At 46.2% G+C, this 18,370-nt stretch overlaps 1 protein-coding gene across 1 annotated transcript; it reads left to right on the top strand.

The window, feature by feature from the left end:
• The first annotated feature begins 605 nt into the window (after window positions 1–605).
• Mphosph6 (M-phase phosphoprotein 6) lies at window positions 606–9,383 on the top strand. The gene is made up of 5 exons (XM_050144426.1): window positions 606–726; window positions 2,923–3,035; window positions 6,527–6,617; window positions 8,218–8,315; window positions 8,682–9,383. Exons 1-5 carry the CDS (start codon window positions 676–678, stop codon window positions 8,812–8,814), a joined length of 486 nt encoding a protein of 161 aa, XP_050000383.1. The 5' UTR covers window positions 606–675; the 3' UTR covers window positions 8,815–9,383.
• Window positions 9,384–18,370: the final 8,987 nt, after the last annotated feature.

Raw genomic sequence — 18,370 nt, 5'->3', positions numbered from 1 at the left:
TAAGAGGGAAATCCTTCCAGCTCAAAGATGCACAGCAAACAGGTGTGTGTATGTATAATTACTAATCTTCCGTGGTTTCCTGTGCAGCGGTGCAACGGTGCAGCGTCACTCTCAACACTGGGCTTGGGGCCACCTCCTTCACTCTGTGACTGGGCTAGCGACTCAAAGGCTACCGGGAGTTCTAGAAAACGAGCTGCAGAGGGAGCAAACCAGTCGTGTTTAAACTCTGACAGCAACTTCAGCGGCTGATCAGCCAGGACCCTTAGGGGGTCCCCTGGAGTCGCAGCGGCCTCCGGGAGGCCCCGCCCACAGCTCCAGCGGCGTCCCACTCCGTCTGCTTTCTTAGGGTAAACATGGAGACCCTGAATCGCAGTCGCTCCTCGCGGCAGCTTGCTTTCTTACCACATCTCCTTGGACGAACTCCCGAAGGAGCCTAGCGAGAGAAGAAGCACAGCCCGCCCCAGCACTAGGCACATGGGCGTGGCGAAAGCTGGTGAGGGGGCGGGGCAACACATCAGGGTGTGTCTAATATGGGCGGGGCAGAGGTGTGGGCGGAGCTAAAGGGCGGCGACGAGGGAAAGGCGACGTGGCGAGAGGCGGGGCACGTTCAGTCCGACGTCACGCTCTGCGCTTGGCAGTGCGCAAGCGCGGCTAGCCTCAGGAAGTGTCGCCAACATGGCGTCTGAACGCAAGACTAAGTTATCCAAGAACCTGCTGCGCATGAAGGTGTGGGGCTTGGGGGTTGCCGGGGTGTCGGACGGGGCGGCTGAACTCCGAGATGTCCCGTAATGACTCGGGCCGAGGCGACGGACAGACTAGACCCCAGATGGGCCCTGGATGGCCGCGGCGCGCGCTCCCATTCATTCGCTCATCCTGCGGGGCACTGGGCACCAGGGTGAGATTCTGCTTAGGCGGACTCGCCCGGAGCACGAAGCCCGAAGCCCATGGTAGGGACGGAGCTTGCCCCAACAAAAGAGCCGGAAATGTTGTCTGGGGTGACTGCTTAAGTGTCAGGGCCGCCTGGGAACTTAGGCATCTCGCGAGAAGTGGTCCTTAAGAAACAACGTGAGAGGTTGTCAGGTAGGGTCCCAAACTAGGGAAAGTAAGTTCAGAAGTCGGAGAGGGAGAAAAGAAAACCACGAACATTTATTTCCAAGAACAAAAGGGAGCTCGGACGTCCGAAAGACAAGGAGCATAAAACTAGGCTGGAAGAATTAGTGATCACGACATCCAAGGAATTTTGTGAGCCAGACTGAAGTTTTGTTCCCCATTCTCATGAGCAGTAGCAAACTGTTGAGCCTGGGAACAGCCTCATGTGTTGTTAGCTTTCAAGGCTACTTTTGACTGTACTGTGGATAATAGTTAAACACATAAGCTTACAGTCAGGAAGACCAGCAAAATGTGAGTCTATCAGTCTTAGCAGTTTGTGATCATACTGATTAAAGAGAAATGGAGTGGAACTGGGAAGCACTGAGTAACCTCAGCTCTTGGAATAAGCCAAGGGAGAGTGTGCTGAGCAGCCAGAGTGGACACTACAGATCTGCCTCTTGACTTGAAAATAATTAAAGCAGTTCTGTTCCCTCACCCAAGGGAACGAGATCCAACTGGACGTGACAGGTGTGTGGGATAGCATTGCCCATGTTCTGTTTGCCTTAGCTCTATTGACAGAGGTCTTTGTCGTGGACAGGAAGTATTTTGCTCAGCCAGAGCAGTGCGTACTGGAGAAGGCATGGAGCAGAGAGGTGCCTAGGGAATCAGGGCCAGGCCATCTGTCAGGGAGAGCAATAGGGCAAGCATTTAGTCCTGACTCACTTCAGTGTTTTTTTAATTAAAAGTTTTTCATTATTTTATATTTAAGGGTGTTTTGCCTATGTGTATGTCTACATCACATGAGTGCCTGATGCCCAAGGATGCCAGAATAGGATGTGCAGTCCCCTTGAAATGGAGTTACAGAGGGTTATGTGCCCCATTTATAGGAGTCCCCTGGAAGAGCAGCCAGTACTCTTAACCACTGAACCATTTCTCAGGTCCTTTTTTTTTTTTTAATTTATTAGATTTATTTTGTGTGTGCGTGCATGCATGTGTGTGTGTGTGTATGCCATGGCATATTGTAGACAATTAACCAGTGTCATTTTTCCTTCCTAGTGGGCCTGAGGATCAAACTCAGGTTGTTGGCCTCGGCAACAACCGCCTTTATCCATTGATCCATCTTGCCAGGCCCATCAGTATTCTTGAATTCCTCTGTCTAGGGCAGCTGTTTAGGATGAAGGTAGTTCTGGTGGGAGAGAAGGATTGGGTAGAAGGTTTGCCACGGTGCTGGTTTGGGTATAGGTAGTATTTGTTTGTGTATGACTCTTTCCTGGGTCTTAGGACTTGGGCTTGATGCTCTCAGTAAAGGTCGAGAGAGTAAATAAATATTCTAGGTTTGTAGGCCAGTGAGGACCTGTGCACTACTGAGCTCTGCCATTACTGCCCAGAGCTAAATCAGCATGGCTATGTTCCAGGAAACCATAGACAGTAGAGATCCACCCTGAGGACTGGACTTTGCCAGAGTCTGCTTTGGGCCCTCAAAGTGTGTGGAGAATGAAATTGCTAGTTGAGACGCTGTAGAGACAACATTTAACTTCGTACACCTAGCTGTACTGTATTCATAGCTATAATAGCTCCGTCCTCTGTCCCGTGTAGACATGTGTGACTAAAGCATCTGCTGAGGAGAAATGGAAGATACAGAGCAGTTAGGATTACACCAAGAGCCTAAGGGGCAGCATTGGGACCCCTGTACTTCGAACCACAAGGAAGTCTAGAAAGCCAAATCAAATGCAGGTTCATTGATAACTCAGAGCTCCTTGTCTGCCACGTGGCCTGCGCACCCATGATACGGAGGAGCAAGGGCGCTGACACTGATTGGTTTTGTTCTGACAGTTCATGCAAAGGGGCCTGGACTCGGAAACTAAGAAACAGCTAGAAGAGGAGGAAAAGAAGATGATCAGCGACGAGCACTGGTACCTGGATTTGCCAGAGTTCAAGGAGAAAGAGTAGGTTTATTGGGGTTTGTAGCCGTGGTTTGGGAAACCCTGTGGAGTGCAATGCTTCCTGTTCTAAAGACTATCAACCTGTCTGTGTGCCACGTGAACGCAAAGGCCCAAAGGTGGGCTATACGGTTAGGCCTCACCAGCTTCGTTTCTACAACCATCCTTTGGCAGGTCGAGATGTTTGTTGGTTTGTTTTAACCAGCACTACACTGAATCCCAAACACTGCTGCACTGGTAGTCTGTCCTAGGCTAAGCATTTTATTTCTCTTAGTTAATCAATACTCCCAGCAACCCAGGGTCCCTTTTGCTGTTGAAGAGCTTGAGCTTCAGAGGGTTTGTTAGCCCAGAGCCACCTGCCTGGAGGGCGGAAGCTGGGTAATACCTGAGGCAGTTTTTCTTCCTCTCCCAAGCCTGTCTGGTGCTTGAAAGGCTTGAGTTGGAGAGTGGTAGGGTCACCTCATCTGTTTGTCCAAATGCTGGAAGTGGTGTGGCATTTTTGTATGTGTAGAGTTTTCCTGTCCCAGGGGCCTCTTCCTAATTACCACACAGAGGCTTATATTATTTATAAATGCACAGCCAATAACCCAGGCTTGTTAGTAGCTTTTACATTTAATTATCCCCATATTTCTGTTTTTTACCATGTGGCTCATGGTTTGTTACCTCATTTTCTACACATCCTACTTGGGGGCTGACTGTCGTCTCCTCTGACTCTGCCCTCCTTCTTCCCATCGTTCTGAGTTTGGCTTTCTCACCAGCTACTGGCCTGTCAGCTTTTTATTAACCCATGAGAATAATACATATTCACAGTGTACAGAAAGATTATTCTACATTTTTTCCTTGTTTATTTTCTTACTTCAGCATGGTTTATTACTTATACTTTTGTTGAATGGCTGAATGTTTTACCTATAGTTTTTAGGTACATATGTGTCCTTCTCTTTTCCCCCTGTTAATATGCTGTTTGGTTAGCCATGTTGTTCTTCTTTTTTATTTTTCTGACTTTCTCTAGTCCTTTGGGATAGTGATATATTCTCCTTTGAAGAGAAAGTCCAGATTCCCCAGAGTGATGAGAAGTAACTTTTTTACAGGCCCAAAGTATTGATCAAGACGAAGATTTTTCAAGACATAATATACACAGGAGTGTGCAGGGGAAGCTAGCACAGATGAGGAGCCCAGGGACAGTGTGAACAGGAGTGTGCAGGGGGAGCTAGCACAGATGGCAAACGTAAGGACAGTGTGAACAGGAGCGTATAGGAGGGCCCAGGGGGCCCAGAGCACTAGCTTCCTTTCCTTGCATTATTTGATGGGTGCGCACCACCCACACTGAATAGACATGATGAGAGCAGCTGTCTCAGGAAAGTGCTGTCTTGTGCCTTCCAGGCATGGCCTGCTATGTGTTTTGGTAGATGCCTATCATCAGCAGGGTTAGTTTCTTTCTCCCTGCTTGCTAAGGGCAAGATATATTTTTGTTTTTTAACAAGAAAATTATATGATTGTTGTTTTCTGTCAAAACGTCAGGAATTGCATTAATTTCTGAATATGAAAACCATCTGATTTGTGTGTGTGTGTGTGTCAGGAGAGCAAGAGGTCTTGAACTCTCAGTCCTCCTGCCTGAGCCTCTTAAGTGCTGGGATTATGGACATGTGCCAATGTGCCTGACCCATTTAGTTGTATTTTTTTCTAGTTCAGTTCCATAATTTTTATTAATAATTAGTGTCTATATTCATAAAAATGTAGCCTGTATATCATCTATAATATCTTTGATTTGGGTCATAGGTCAGCTACTAAGTGTTCATACCTCCTCTCTTTTCCCAGTTTGTGTAACACTTATAGTATTTCCTTGTTTCTCTTGGGGTGCTGCTCATATTTCGCCAGTGAAATGATCCAGGCTCTGAAGTATTCTTATCCAGAAGATTTTCAGTAAGGAATTCATATCCGTTTTCTCTAATAGAGCCAGGCCTGAACTCTGCCTTTGATGCAGGGTTTTCCTCTGCAGTCCATGCCGATCTCAAACTCAGCACTCCTGCTTCAGCCTCCAAGATTGGGGCTGTGGTGTTCCCATCATGCCCGTGGAAGTGTCCTTCTTCAGACAGGTTTTCCACGATTGTGGGATTCCTATCTGGTACTTTCTTGCAGTTTCCACTTAAAATTTGGGCTTTTTTTTTATTGTTTCTTTTGCATTTATTTTTTTCTTTTCTTTTTTCTCGAGACAGACAGGGTTTCTTCTCTGTAGCTTTGGAACCTGTCCTGGAACTAGCTCTTGTTGATCAGGCTGGCCTTGAACTCACAGATACCCACCTGCCTCTGTACTGGGATTAAAGGCGTGCACCACCACCGCCTGGCAGCCTTCATATTTTCATTGAAATTCTCAGTCATGTTTATAAAACACTTAAACTTCTTGAACTGTTTTTTAACTAACTCCTCATCTCTTGATATCCTGTGAGTGAGGACTGTGTTTTCCTGCTCCTTGCTTGTCTGGTGGTTTGTGTGTGAGGGTGAACATTGCTGGTTCTCTGAGTGTAGTTGTTTCCATTAAGAAAGGTAGGATTTTGTTCCATTAGACAATTGACTGACATGCCCGTCAGCTCACTGTGATGTGAGTTTTCTCATCTTTGCCCTGACTAAATTAGCCATCCTCCTAGGTTGGGCCTTTTGCCTAGGTATCACAGGGACTCAGCTTGATCTCTTCTCCACTGGACAGAACTCAGGTATCCCCTGTTCTGTGCACGTTGTGTTTGTTCAATGTATATGGCAGGATACACTTTACTTCCCAGATAGAATAGGCTAGAAATGTCCTTGCCCCAAATACTAGATACCCAGGACTGCATCTCTCAAGCATGTAACTTGTGGTTAAAAAAAAAAAAATGCCTTGCTGCTGTGATTAAGTTAAAGATCTTGAAGTACAAGACAATCCTGGATTATCTGGGTAAATTCTAAATAAAAATTTTGTTCTCTGGCATGCTAGTCTGGTTTCCATTGCTGTAATGAAGTGCCTGAGGCTGGGTAGCCTAAGGAGGAGAGAGATGTATCTAGCTCACGATTCTGGAACATCAAAGTCATGACACTGGTATCCGCTGGGCTCTGTAAAGAGCCTGGTGTAGAAGGACTTTGTGAGATCAGAGGTGGGGACTTGAGGCAGGAAGTCGGGGACACAAGTCAGGCTCAGGCTATAGAAGTCTGACACGAGAGTTGACTCCAAAACTGCCTGCTTTTTGTTTTTTTGGGTTTTTTTCTGAACGTGGTGCCCCTGGTGACCTGAGGCCTTTGTGTGATGTAATTTCTTTCAGAGATCGGAGGAAGCCATGCCTAAGCCCATGACTTCATCTTTCTCCCCGTGCCTTTGCTGACTGGCTGGATCAGCTCTTACTTCTCACCCTGGTTAAAGATCTCACTGTGCCCTTACATGCTCCTTCTGAGACCCAGAAGCTAGATTTCCATTCAGTCTTGACCTCTGCTTTTGCGCTTGGTTGTTAATACGAGTTTCTTCTCCTGCTCAGGAGTTTGATTATAGAAGAGCAGAGCTTCTCACTGTGTGAAGATCTTCTCTATGGAAGGATGTCATTCAGAGGATTTAATCCCGAAGTTGAGGTATTAAATATAATTGCTTTTCAAATTTAAAAATTTTTTACAATTGAATTTTTTCCTGCCAATAATTGAGCTTCGGGCTCTCCCCACCAGGTACCATTTCTTCTCATTATGTGAAAAATAACAAGTCTTGAAATATTGCCATAGCTACTTAAAGAAATTGCAGCGTGGCAGTCTGGTTTTATGGAAGAATTGAGTGGGTAATTTAATGTAGCGGTGTGCCGTCCCTGATGCTGCCACGGCGTTAGCTTCCACTCAGTCTTTCATGGGAGCGGCAAGACTATTCATACGCTGCCGTCATGAGGAGTTATTTTCCGGCTTCTGTAAATGTCTCATTCTTAATGGGAAAATGCTGCTTAAAATGGTGTCATTTCACTTAGTAATGGACAGGTTTTAATCCAAGCTGTTAAATAGATTGTTTTGATTTTTTTTCTTTTTCCTTTTTTTTTTTTTAAGTGAATCTTTTGGAAAGTCTGTTTGAAAAATGAATGTTCACCTTGTGGCTGGGCTGTTGGTTTAATCTCCTGATTCAGCATCACAGAGAAGCGGGCGTTTACTATGTCGCACTTGGAAGAACTCTGGTGCCTGTGTCAGGAGCCCTCCTGGGAACTGACCCATGCAGACGTGTGGTGTGACACCTTTAGCCATGGCTTCTCAGTCTAGGCTCTGACATGTGGCTGTCCTGGATGTTAAAGGATGACCTAGGTTACCCCCTAAACCTGACCTCCACCCTCTAAATGCCAGGAGCACACATGCTTCCTTCAGCTCAGCTGGGATTAAAAGTGTCTCTGGCCATGGTCATCTGGCCCCTGGTGGATAGAATGTCCCCAGTGAGAATCACTCTTCTGGATGCCTCTGAAAAACCACAGTCACCTAAGCCCACACCACAGTTTATTTAAAGGTGGATCGTTGATGGGGGGAGTGTTTTTATGGAGGAGAGATACGTGGAATGTACTTATAATCCAAGTGTTTTGTTTATACAGAGTCCACACTAATGTTTGGGTTTAGTATTCATTTTCTCTGTCCCAGCCTCCTTTAAGTTTTAAATGGGCAGGAGACTGTGGGGCAAAAAGAAAAAAACATTTGGGGTTCATGAATCTGTTGTTCAGAGAGTGGGGTTTAGGTGGGCAAGCCCCCCAGAGTGTCTCCTCAATGCAACCGTTCAGGTGTAACACCTCAGAATTTGGTGTGAGAGATGCTCAGTCACTGGGCTCCGCCCTAGAGTCTGTTCTCTCAGCAAAGGTTAGTGAGAGAAGGAGGTGGGCAAGCTCTCAGACAGCGGCTGAGACGCACTGTCCACCCTGAAGTGTGGGAGCCTTCAGCTTTCTTTACTTCTTCTTTCCCCCCTCACTGTCAGCCCTGTGCCCCCTTTAATATGAGTGACAGGTACGCAGTGTGATCCAAGAGACAGCTTACCTGACACTGAGCCAGCCGTTCTTAGGGTTCCCAGCTGGTGCCGTTGGCAGTTGTGGCATGAAGTTCTTTCTGCACAGAACCTCTTGAGTTTCGTCTAATCTCACAAGTGGTTCTGTGCCTAAGTGTCTCTGTTAGAAGACAGCTTTGACACCAGGCCTCCCTGACGCCAGCACGGTGTCTTTTTCAGAAGTTGATGCTTCAGATGAATTCCAAGAACAAAGCAGCACCAGAAGACAACGACGAGACTGTGGAGGTCGATGTGTCAGATGAGGAAATGGCCAGAAGGTAACCATGCCCAGGAGTCGCCCCATCCTCCAGTGCTCTGACTGCACACTGCGGTGGAGAGATGCGCACACGCCCGTTCCTAATGACCCAGTGCCTTCACGCTGGAGTGTGCTGGCCGTGAGGACTCGGGGCCACTGCCACCTCCAGTGACTGTAAATGTACTTCTCAGTTTGTTTGGGGGGTGCAGAAACAAAACCAGCAGAGAATTTAATCATCCTTAGTCAGTTGCATGCATTTTTAACTCAGGCAATCTCTTTTTATCATAAATTTTGTTTTTCTTGTTTTATTTGGCTTGATGTTTTTGGCAAGCCTTGATTCCTACTTTTTTATTTGAAATTAAATTTGTGCTGTGTATCATCCTAACAGATATGAGACTTTGGTGGGAACAATTGGAAAAAAGTTTGCCAAGAAGAGGGACCGAGCCAATTACGAAGAAGATGAAAATGGAAATATAAAACCCATTAAAGCAAAGAAGATGTTCTTAAAGCCCCAGGATTAAAATGGATGCCTCCGATACAGCAGATGCCTGTGAGCACAGTGTGGTTTGCAGTCAACCTTGTGGCGTCTGTAGTGGTTAATACTCCAGTGTTTACCTGTAAAGAGATGCATAATTTTGGAAATGTGCTGTTCTTGAGACAGATGTGTACTGGATGTTATACATCCTTTTAATGGCATTCTTCAGGGTCTTCAAATGTATGGGCACATGCCACTCCCTAGGTTTTGACCTGATTTTGATTGTGTGTATGTACACACAGACAGGACACATATGAACAGCTCCCTAGCTATTGTCCTGGATTGGCTGTTATGAACTAATATCGCATAGTTCCAACTGCCCTTATATTTATAGTTTACTTTTTGAATCATGTCAAGCCAATTCATACATTCACTTTGGACTCAAATATTTGGGAACTTTCCAGAAGTGATTCACCAGGAGCAGATCTGCCTCTCCAGCTGAAATGTTTGATGCTGCCAGGTTTTCTCATCTATAGTGGTATAGGTTTTGTTTATTTAAAGCACTCACTTGGGTCATTTTTGTAATATTCTGTAATAAACATCTGTTTTCTTATACTTTTCTGTTTTTTTACACTTTGAAAAAATTTTAGTCTTACTTAGTAATACAGCCTTATACAAATAATAACTTATAAAGACTAGCCATGGATTGAGAATGATGTAAGATTGAACCACAGAAGGTTTCCTTGTGTCCGTCAAGAGCAATTACCAGTTTCTCAGGGGACAGCGTGATAGAATTTAGCACTCACTAGAGCCTGTTCTAAGTACATCAGCACATGGAATTGTCTGCCCTGTCTGTCTGCGTGGAGATATGTGCTGAGGACTTGCCTTTTTCTGGATCTCTGTGGAGTACAGCTGTTGTGTGACCTCGGCTCTGTGAGTTATGTGTTGACTTTGCCACCCAGTCAAGAATACTCAGGTAGGCCTGTGACCAAAGAGACAAAGTGAGCCTCCTAGGAAATGATCCTGCACCAGCTGGGACTCCTCTCACTTTTGAAGATACTTTTTGTACCACAGACATTTGCAGTTTATTAAGGAGAAATAAAGAGGAATTTCTCCTGGGGCAGTGGTTGCGTTATATTTAGAAGCATTGTTTGTGTGTTGGCTGTGTGATCCAGCGGTGAGCTCCAGCAGATACTAAGCTGTGCCTTCTCAAATTTGAATTTGCCCTCTGTATGTGGTGGTTCTTAGGAATGGGGGAAGGCTTTGTTTTTAGGAATTCTGGAGGACACCACACCTGAGAATTCATAAGCACCTAATCACTGATAAAGTATGCACACCTCACCCAGATTAGAAACCATGCTGATCCAGTACAGATGTAGAATCATCTTTATGCTGTGTTGTTTGGGGGCATAATGAGAAAGTCAACATTCAACACAGGCCCAACTTTTCATCCCTGAATTGTTTGTTTGTTTTGAGACCCAGGCTACTGTGTAGACTTGGCTGGCCTGGATATGCTGTGGAACCCAGGTTGGCTTCAAACTCACATAGATCTGCCTGTCTCTTCCTCCCCAGTGCTGGGATTTAAAGTGGGGCCACCACATTCATCTTCCCTGAATATTTTTTTTTTTACCTCTGTTGGGTCACAGTTACTGATCCCATGGTTCCCAGGTTTAGTCATACCTGCCTTTGGCATTTGCTTGGGGCTGAACAAACCTCATTTCTCTGACGCCAACCAGCTTCTTTCTGAAATACATCAGCAGAGATGAAAGGGAAGGCCGGAGGAGATCAGACAGTCCTTTCACGTGCTTCCTCTTTGTCCCTATTCCTTTGTCCTCGTGGTTGTTGACACCAGTCCAGAACAGCCCATGATCCCATCCCAGTGCACCTAAAAAGAGAAGAAATGGTGAAAAAAAAAAAAAAAAAAAAAAAAGATTGATTTAGTGTGTCCACACTGAGAAGGGAACAGGTAAAGGAATCCAATCCAGTGACTCCCAGTGCCTTTGGGGTACTAATAGGAACTGAGCTTAAACAGCAAGAATCAGGACAGGGCAAGAGGTCTGCATAGTTCAGCACTCTGAGTCAAGGTGTTCTCTTGGATCCAGTTCTCCAAGGTGGTCCAGAGTTCTTGCTGCTCTCTTGAAAGAGAGTCACAGTCTGGTTCCTACAACGTGATCACTTCTGCTCCAGGGTGCAGCCTCACCATCGTGGAGGACTGAACTCACTTTGGGTGGGAACCAGACTGACTGTCTTTGTCCTTCTAAGGAAATCGAAAGGGGACTTGCCAGTTTAAGATAATGACCTACCTGTGGGCCCCAGGTAGACAAGGACACAAAGAACAGGAAGGATTTAGGGAGACAGACACTGAATCCTCCCAGTGCCTCTTCAGAGTCAAGCAGGAGCCTGAGCCTCAGAGACAGGCAGCCACAAAGGCAAAAAACGCCATCTTTGTCTTGCTTTTAGTCCCCTTGTGGGCTCAAGTGATTTTTAGCAACAGTTTCAGGTGCTTGTTGCAGCACCGCCAGCAGCATCCAGTGCCCACTCTGATGTCTCCCTGGTACCATGGCCCATAGCCCCCGATTCAACATCAGGGCTCTGGTGTGACTGAACAGCAGCATCACATCCGATGTTCAGCTGCTAAGCATCCAGGCTTCTGCCCTCCTCCTGGGGGTGGCAGGACACCTTCCTCCTCTACTTCAGTGTCCAATTCTTTGTTTTGAATTCCCTATAAATAGTAAGATGGTGGAGGAACTAGGTGCCAAACTGGTCTATTATTTCAAGCTGAGATTGCTTAAGGACCTGCAACTTCTTGAAAGGGTGTTTGGACTGTCTTCCCCCACAACAAGCCGTAATGTTTGGGCAAGAATATCCTTCACCTGCCAAAGGAAATTAATCACCAGAGAATGGGAACTGGAGCTGCAGTGTCCCTTGTAGGGTAAAAGGGGCAGCCAAAGAAACCCACCCTGGCCCTGAAACCAAAACTAGTGAAACACACACACACACAAACCCTGGCCCTAAAACCAGAGCTAGTGAAAGAAACACTTGAGCCCTAAACCTAAGAAACACACCTTGACTCTGAAACCTGAGCCAAAGAAACACACTTTGACCCTAGAACCAGAGCCCATGAAAAGCTATGCCTTAGCCTTGAAAATAGAGTCAAAAGGCTAAAAAGGGCCGGTGAAAGAAACAGTTTGATATCCTGAAACCAGAGCCAACTCTGCCCCTGGCCAACTAAACCAATCAATCCCTGAGCAGGAGAACTAACCAATCCCTGAGCAGAAAAATGTCCCTGGAAAAAATCTGCCCTTAAGAAGCCCTATGTAAGCCTCTCTGCCTGTTCACTGGGATGTCTTTTCCTACCCTGGGAGAGGCAGTCACTCTCCTGGACTCCTTCCCAAATAAATCTCTTCCTCAAATGAATTGTGGGTGAAGGTCTTTCACTAGCGTGGAGCAGAAGAACCTTTACTGACGTGTTTCCTTTGCCGGGCTGAGCAGAAAAACCAGAAGAAACAGTTACATCTGCTGGGAAACTCCCTTAGGGGTGGAGCAGAAAAAGTCACTTTTTGTCTGAGCTGGAGGAGATCACTACATTTCTGCAGAGACTCCTTCCCTTTAGCAGAGAGAAGTAGAAGAAGTAGCATCTTGGGCAGGAGCTGAGCAGAGGAGAAACCGATAGCTCTGCTCGGACGTTCCCTTAGGGGAGCTGAGCAGAGCTCAGCTGTAAAGACTCTCTAGGAGAGGAGCAGGATGGTTGCACCCTGCAAGGAGACCATCCCCACCACACCCCAGCTTCAGGTATAGCCTGGCTCCCGGACAAATCGGGATACCTTTCCCTCCAGAACTGTCCCTGTGCAGCTCCAGCCTCCAGAGCTGTCCCTTTAGATACCAGATGTAGCCTAACTTCCCAACAAGTTTCCCTCCAGAGCTGTAACACTCGCATCCCTGATGTAAAACTGTCATCCCAGATCTTGGTGAGGAACACCGACTACCATGGACTCATGAACAGATGCAAAATTCAGTTGGAAGCATAGCTCATTTCAATTGTGCGTACATTCCATGGCATCCTACGGGCTTCTACCTCCCCTTTAGGACATCGCTGGAATTTATACTGCCCAACCCTAGATCTTCACTGTCCTGTTGGTCATCCTTTCCCAAGTTCTTAGTCCAAATGGCATATAAACACCATGCGCTGGTCATTTATTTCTCTGAACTCTTTTTCCCTTATGCAGGTTCCCAGGACAGGCCAACTTAAAGCCATTACGCAGGGTGATGCATGTCTTGTGATGTCAGCACTCCGGAAACAGAAACAGAACCATGAATTCAGTGCCAGCCTTGGTCAAATAGAAGTACCAGACCAACCTGGGCTACACAGGGAGGCTCTGTTTAAAAGGGGAAGAAGAACATTGACTGGAAGAAACATGGGCCGGGGTAGACACTATGAAGATGGACAGAACGGCTTGGCCATCCAGTCGAAGGGCATTAATATGTTAGGCCAGTATTTGCTGCTGTTACCTAGCAATCCTGCCTTGGCCTCCTAGGTGCTGGGATCACAGGCGTGTGCCACCATACCTGCCATAAATACTAAGTAATGAAGAAATCAATGAACAGCAGTCGGGATGATTTGGAAGCCTAACAACCTACAAAACCTGTGTAAGCGACAGTGCGGTGCAAAAATAAAGACCAACCGAGCAATGAAGCAAAAGCTTCTAAGCCCGAACTTTTATCATCCCCAAACCACCTGCGTTTTTTGGCAAGCACCGCAAACACAGGCCCAGGAATGCAAATACATTAGCATGTAAAGGAAGACAAGGTACAGGTGTGCCCTATTTTAACACCGCCAAGCGGGGCTCAATTAAAGCAGCAGTTACAAGAGGACACCCGGTGTGAGTGATTCGAAGTGCCTGTTTGACTTTGGGGGCAAGGACAAAGATTAGCGAGCCTACCAAGTTCTGCCTGGCCCGAGCGACTTACTGTTGCAGCATTCGCACTTCGCTGGTTCTCGCGAAAGTTCTTTTTTTAGTTTATGAGGGACTTCCACGTGGATGTCTGTGATAGCTACACCACTTTACACTCCCGCTGGCAGTGAGGAAGGGGTCTCTTTTCCCCGTGCCCTCGGTAGTATTTGTTGCCATTTATTTTCGAGCTCGTCGGTAGGTAGCCATTACAACTGCCGCGAGATGGACCGCAAGGTTTTAATTTGCATTTTTCTGATGGCTGAGTGTCTTAGTGTGGGTTTTTATTGCTTTGAAGAGACCATGTCCAGGCAACTCTTATAAAGAAAACATTTAATAATTACTTCATTACTAAATCAGTTTAACTGCTCACTTACAGTTCAGAGGTTCAGTCCGTCACGGCAGGGAGCACGGCGGCCTGCAGGCAGATGTGGTGCTGGAGCTGAGTGGGCTACATTTTACAGGCAACAGGAAGTCGACTGACACACTGGGTGGCATCCTAAGTCTGTGAAAACTCAAAGGTCCCCCCCCCCACAGCGACACACTCCCTCCAACAAGGTCATACCCACTCCAACAAAGTCACACTTCCTAAAATGGTGCCACTCCCTATAAGGTTATGGGATTCTGGGTGCCTCTATATTCAAACTACCACACTAAGGAAGTGGAACACTTTTTCAAGTATTGGCTATGTGTGTGGATTTGACGATCAGAAGATTTGTTCTTGGGGGAGTGTGCTTGTGTTTATAGCTGCATATTCATATTCACAGTAGCTAAGAAATGGAATCGGCCCAGGTGTTCATCAGCTGAGAAATGAGTAGGGAGAATGTGGCGTGCAGACAGGGTGGGACCTTGCTCAGCAGTAAAGAAATGAAGGCATTGTAGCATTTGCAGGAAAATGCATGGAACTGCAAGTAATCATGTGAAAATAAGATTCAGAAAGACATCGCCGCATGTTTTCTCTCATGTAGATTACAGTTCTTTTAGGTGTGTAGGTCATGAAACAGGAAGGGGTAAAAGATTGTGGGGTGGAGGAGTCACAAGAACAGAGGTGCCACTGAAACAGCTGGATTATGGGGGAGACCAGTAGGATTAGTCAGAATAGGAAGGGCTCGGAACATAGGAAGGGGTCAGAGCATAGGAGGGGGTCAGAGCCTAGGAGGGGGTCAGTGCATAGGAAGGGGTCAGAGCCTAGGAGGGGGTCAGAGCCTAGGAGGGGGTCAGTGCATAGGAAGGGGTCAGTGCATAGGAAGGAGACAGCATAGGAAGGGGTCAGTGTGGAGAAGCCCATATAGAACCACATGTATATGCAGATATAATGAAACCTATTTGGTAATTTTTTTGGTTTCTCTGTAGCTTTGGAGCCTATCCTGGAACTTGCTTTGTAGACCAAGCTGGCTTCAAACTCACAGAGATCTATCTGCCTACCTCTGCCTTCTGAATTCTGGAATTAAAGGCATGTGCCACCACTGCCCAGCTCCTAATGGGTAATTTCTAAAACTAATTTTTTAAAAAGGTGGTTATTGTTTCCCTCCCACAGTTGTCAGTAGAGATAGCAGAGTGACTTCCTGAAGCAAGAGCTGTATAACCAAACTGCTGCCTAATTCACTGATTGTAAACTAGGTGGTGGTTTCTCGGGCAGGTGGCTGCTTGAATCAAAGGCTTGTGTTTTGTTTGTGGCTTTGTTTTGACAAGGTCAAAACTCACTACGTAGTCCATGCTGGCCTTGAGTTCTTCATTCTTCTCACTCAGTCTTCCTAAGTGCTGGGATTTCAGTTATGTGTCGACACTCGTAGCTTTATACTGTGATCAGGACTTTGCTCTCAGATTCCTCTAGCTCTCTCATGCCCACGCCTATTTCTAATTAAATACAGCCATTTGGTCATGCCTAAGTGAAGGAGAGGGGAGGCCAGGGGATGATGTCAGTGTCTTCCTCAATCACATCCAATCTCACTGACTAAGCAGCTACAGGGCTGCAGCTTCCCAGTGTGCAGACCTCCACTGTTGAACCGCCCAGGCCCAAATCATGTAAGCTAATCTAATAAACCCTCTTTTCATATATACTCATCCAATGATTCTGATCCTCTAGAGAAGCCTGGCTCAAACAGGATATGTTCTAACCATGGTCCAGATTCTGAAAACATCAAGAGAAAACTCCCCAACTTTTATGAAGGAATGGTATGTAAAGTCACACATGGCTACTGTCTTAGGGTTTCTATCTCTGTGACAAGACACCGTGACCAAAAAGAAGTCATGGTGGAAGGGGTTCGATTGACTATCAGTCCAGCACTGCTGTTCATCATGAAAGGAAGTCAGGACAGGAACCCAAACAGGGTAGGATCTCAGAGGCAGGGACTGATGCAGAGGCCAAGGAGGGATGCTGTTTACTAGTTCGCTTCCCATGGCTTGCTCAGCCTGTCTTCTTACAGAACCCATGACCAGCAGCCTGGGGATGGCATCACCCATCAATCACTAAATGAGAAAATGCCTTACAGCTGTACCTCAAAGAGGCGTTTCCTCAGCTGAGGCCCCTTCGTTTCTGATGACTTTATAGCTTGTGTCAAGTTGACACACAACACCACCCAGTACAGACACCCAAGCACCTTCACAGATAACTACAAGGGAGCAGATGATACCCAGGCCTGGATGCTACCTGGAGGGAAATACAGGAGGAGCGGAGCAGTTGCCGTTGGAGAGTGTCCCCCAATACCAAGACCTTAGCCAATGCCTGGTCTGAAGCTGAGCCAGGCACTCACTGGAATGTGGGATGGGGAACAAGATATCTCCCTTTGGCCCAGGAGGAAGCAAGAGGCACAGATGCGGGGTTTACCTATTCCCACACAACTTTTGAAACAGTGTTAGGATTTGAACTCTGACAAGAAAGCCATGCTCTGATCATGCCAACACTTCTGGAGAAGAGAAAGAATATTTTGGGGAAACAGATCAAAAACAGCCTAGTCTTATAAGACCCTAATTTTTGTAAGCATAATGCATTTCTATAGCTGGTAATCTTTTTTTTTTTTTTTTTTGGTTTTTCGAGACAAGGTTTCTCTGTGGCTTTGGAGCCTGTCCTGGAACTAGCTCTGTAGACCAGGCTGGTCTCGAACTCAGAGATCCGCCTGCCTCTGCCTCCCGAGTGCTGGGATTAAAGGCGTGCGCCACCACCACCCGGCCTTATAGCTGGTAATCTTAAACATTTTGTTTTTATTTATTTTATTTTTTGCAGAGATGTATTTTATGTATATGTGCCTGAATGTATCTGTGTACCACATGCGGGCACGTACTCACAAGGGCCAGAAGAGGGGATCAGAACTGGAACTGGGGCTATAGGTTATTTTGAGCCACCATGTGGGTGATGGGAACCAATCAGGTCCTCCACCCAAGCTCTTAGCTACCGAGCCATCTTTCCAGCCCCCATTATTTCCTTTTTACAAACTGACTTCCTGCACATGACATGGTTTCTAGTCACATGAACAACCAGTTTTAGACACAGGTGAATATTTTGACGAATACGATGTTCTCAACATCAGCGATTCCATAAACACTGCATGCGTTTCTATAGGACACATTCTTTTCCCGAAACGAATTGGGAAAGCAATTATTTAATGAGCGCTCACTTGACATGTAACCGTTTATCATCACATGTTTGCGTAGGCCATCTTATGTGAAAGATGACCCTGTTTCAAAGCAGGAGTTCTGCCTCGCTCTTTATTCAATTCAAGCCCCGAGTTCTTCAAGCAGTCCTTGCAAAAAGTGGGTATTTAGCAGATAATAGCGAACAGAATGACAACTGCCGTCCATTACTCAAGCTATTCTAAGTGGTTTTCCTGACTCTCTTCTGTGAACTCCTTTAGTAAGTACTGGGCTCCACAAAGCTTCTGCATCCTTCACTGTTTCTATGGTAATTCTGTCTGTGTCTGACGGTTATTCACAGATGCAAAATCTTCACTCATTCAAGGTCCAAGAATAATGGTGAATCAGCAGCATTTCCTCCAGGAAACCAGGACATCATTAATTGGGGACATACGATTTCCTTCTATCTAATTTTTTTTTTGTGTGTGTGTGTGTTTGTGTGTGTGTATGCACATGTGTTCATGTTGGGGGACACTGCACATGTGCATGGGGGTAGCGAGCAAAGGCGTCATTCCTCATGCACTTCCATCTTTTGTTCAAAACTGAGTCTTTCAGTAGCCTGCAACATAACCGAGAAGGCTAGACTAGCTGGCCTTGAAACTTCCAGAGAGCTGCCCATATCTGCCTCCCATCTCCCCACGAAGGGAATTACAAGTGCACCCCCATCCAACCCAGCTTTTTACATGAGTTCTGGAAGCAAGCTCAAGTCCTCATACAAATGAGTCAGTCTTTTTGGTGCTTGAGCCATCTCTTCAGCCTTATTGTTTTTGTCTGGTTGAATGTCCATACTGGATTCAACTCTTAGGCAGAGCAGAGGTGCAAGGCATCTGAGCCTGATTCCCAAAATTCCCAAAAAGCGAACCCAGAGCTCCCTCTGTCTGGTGAGACTGGGACAGAGGAATTTCAAGACAAAAGATTAGAAATGACAGATAGCCTCTTCCCGTTGCTTGAGGGGGAGCTGTCTCACTTCAGAAGGAACTGTTTAATTTTTTAAAAGAAAGATTTAAATAAAGCCCAAGGCCC

The sequence above is a fragment of the Alexandromys fortis genome, unplaced genomic scaffold (genome assembly GCF_014885135.2).
Source record: "Alexandromys fortis isolate MF-2015 unplaced genomic scaffold, M_Fortis_MF-2015_v1.1 scaffold_1, whole genome shotgun sequence".
Lineage (NCBI taxonomy): Eukaryota > Metazoa > Chordata > Mammalia > Rodentia > Cricetidae > Alexandromys > Alexandromys fortis.
This window is presented reverse-complemented; position numbering and strand designations above follow the sequence as displayed.

Bases quoted from the DNA above. Each gene is read 5' to 3' on its own strand.
- Mphosph6 (XM_050144426.1), top strand. From the start codon at position 676: ATGGCGTCTGAACGCAAGACTAAGTTATCCAAGAACCTGCTGCGCATG. The intron at 3,036-6,526 runs GTAGGTTTATTG...TCTCCTGCTCAG, and splicing joins CCAGAGTTCAAGGAGAAAGA to GAGTTTGATTATAGAAGAGC. The intron at 6,618-8,217 runs GTATTAAATATA...TGTCTTTTTCAG, and splicing joins GATTTAATCCCGAAGTTGAG to AAGTTGATGCTTCAGATGAA.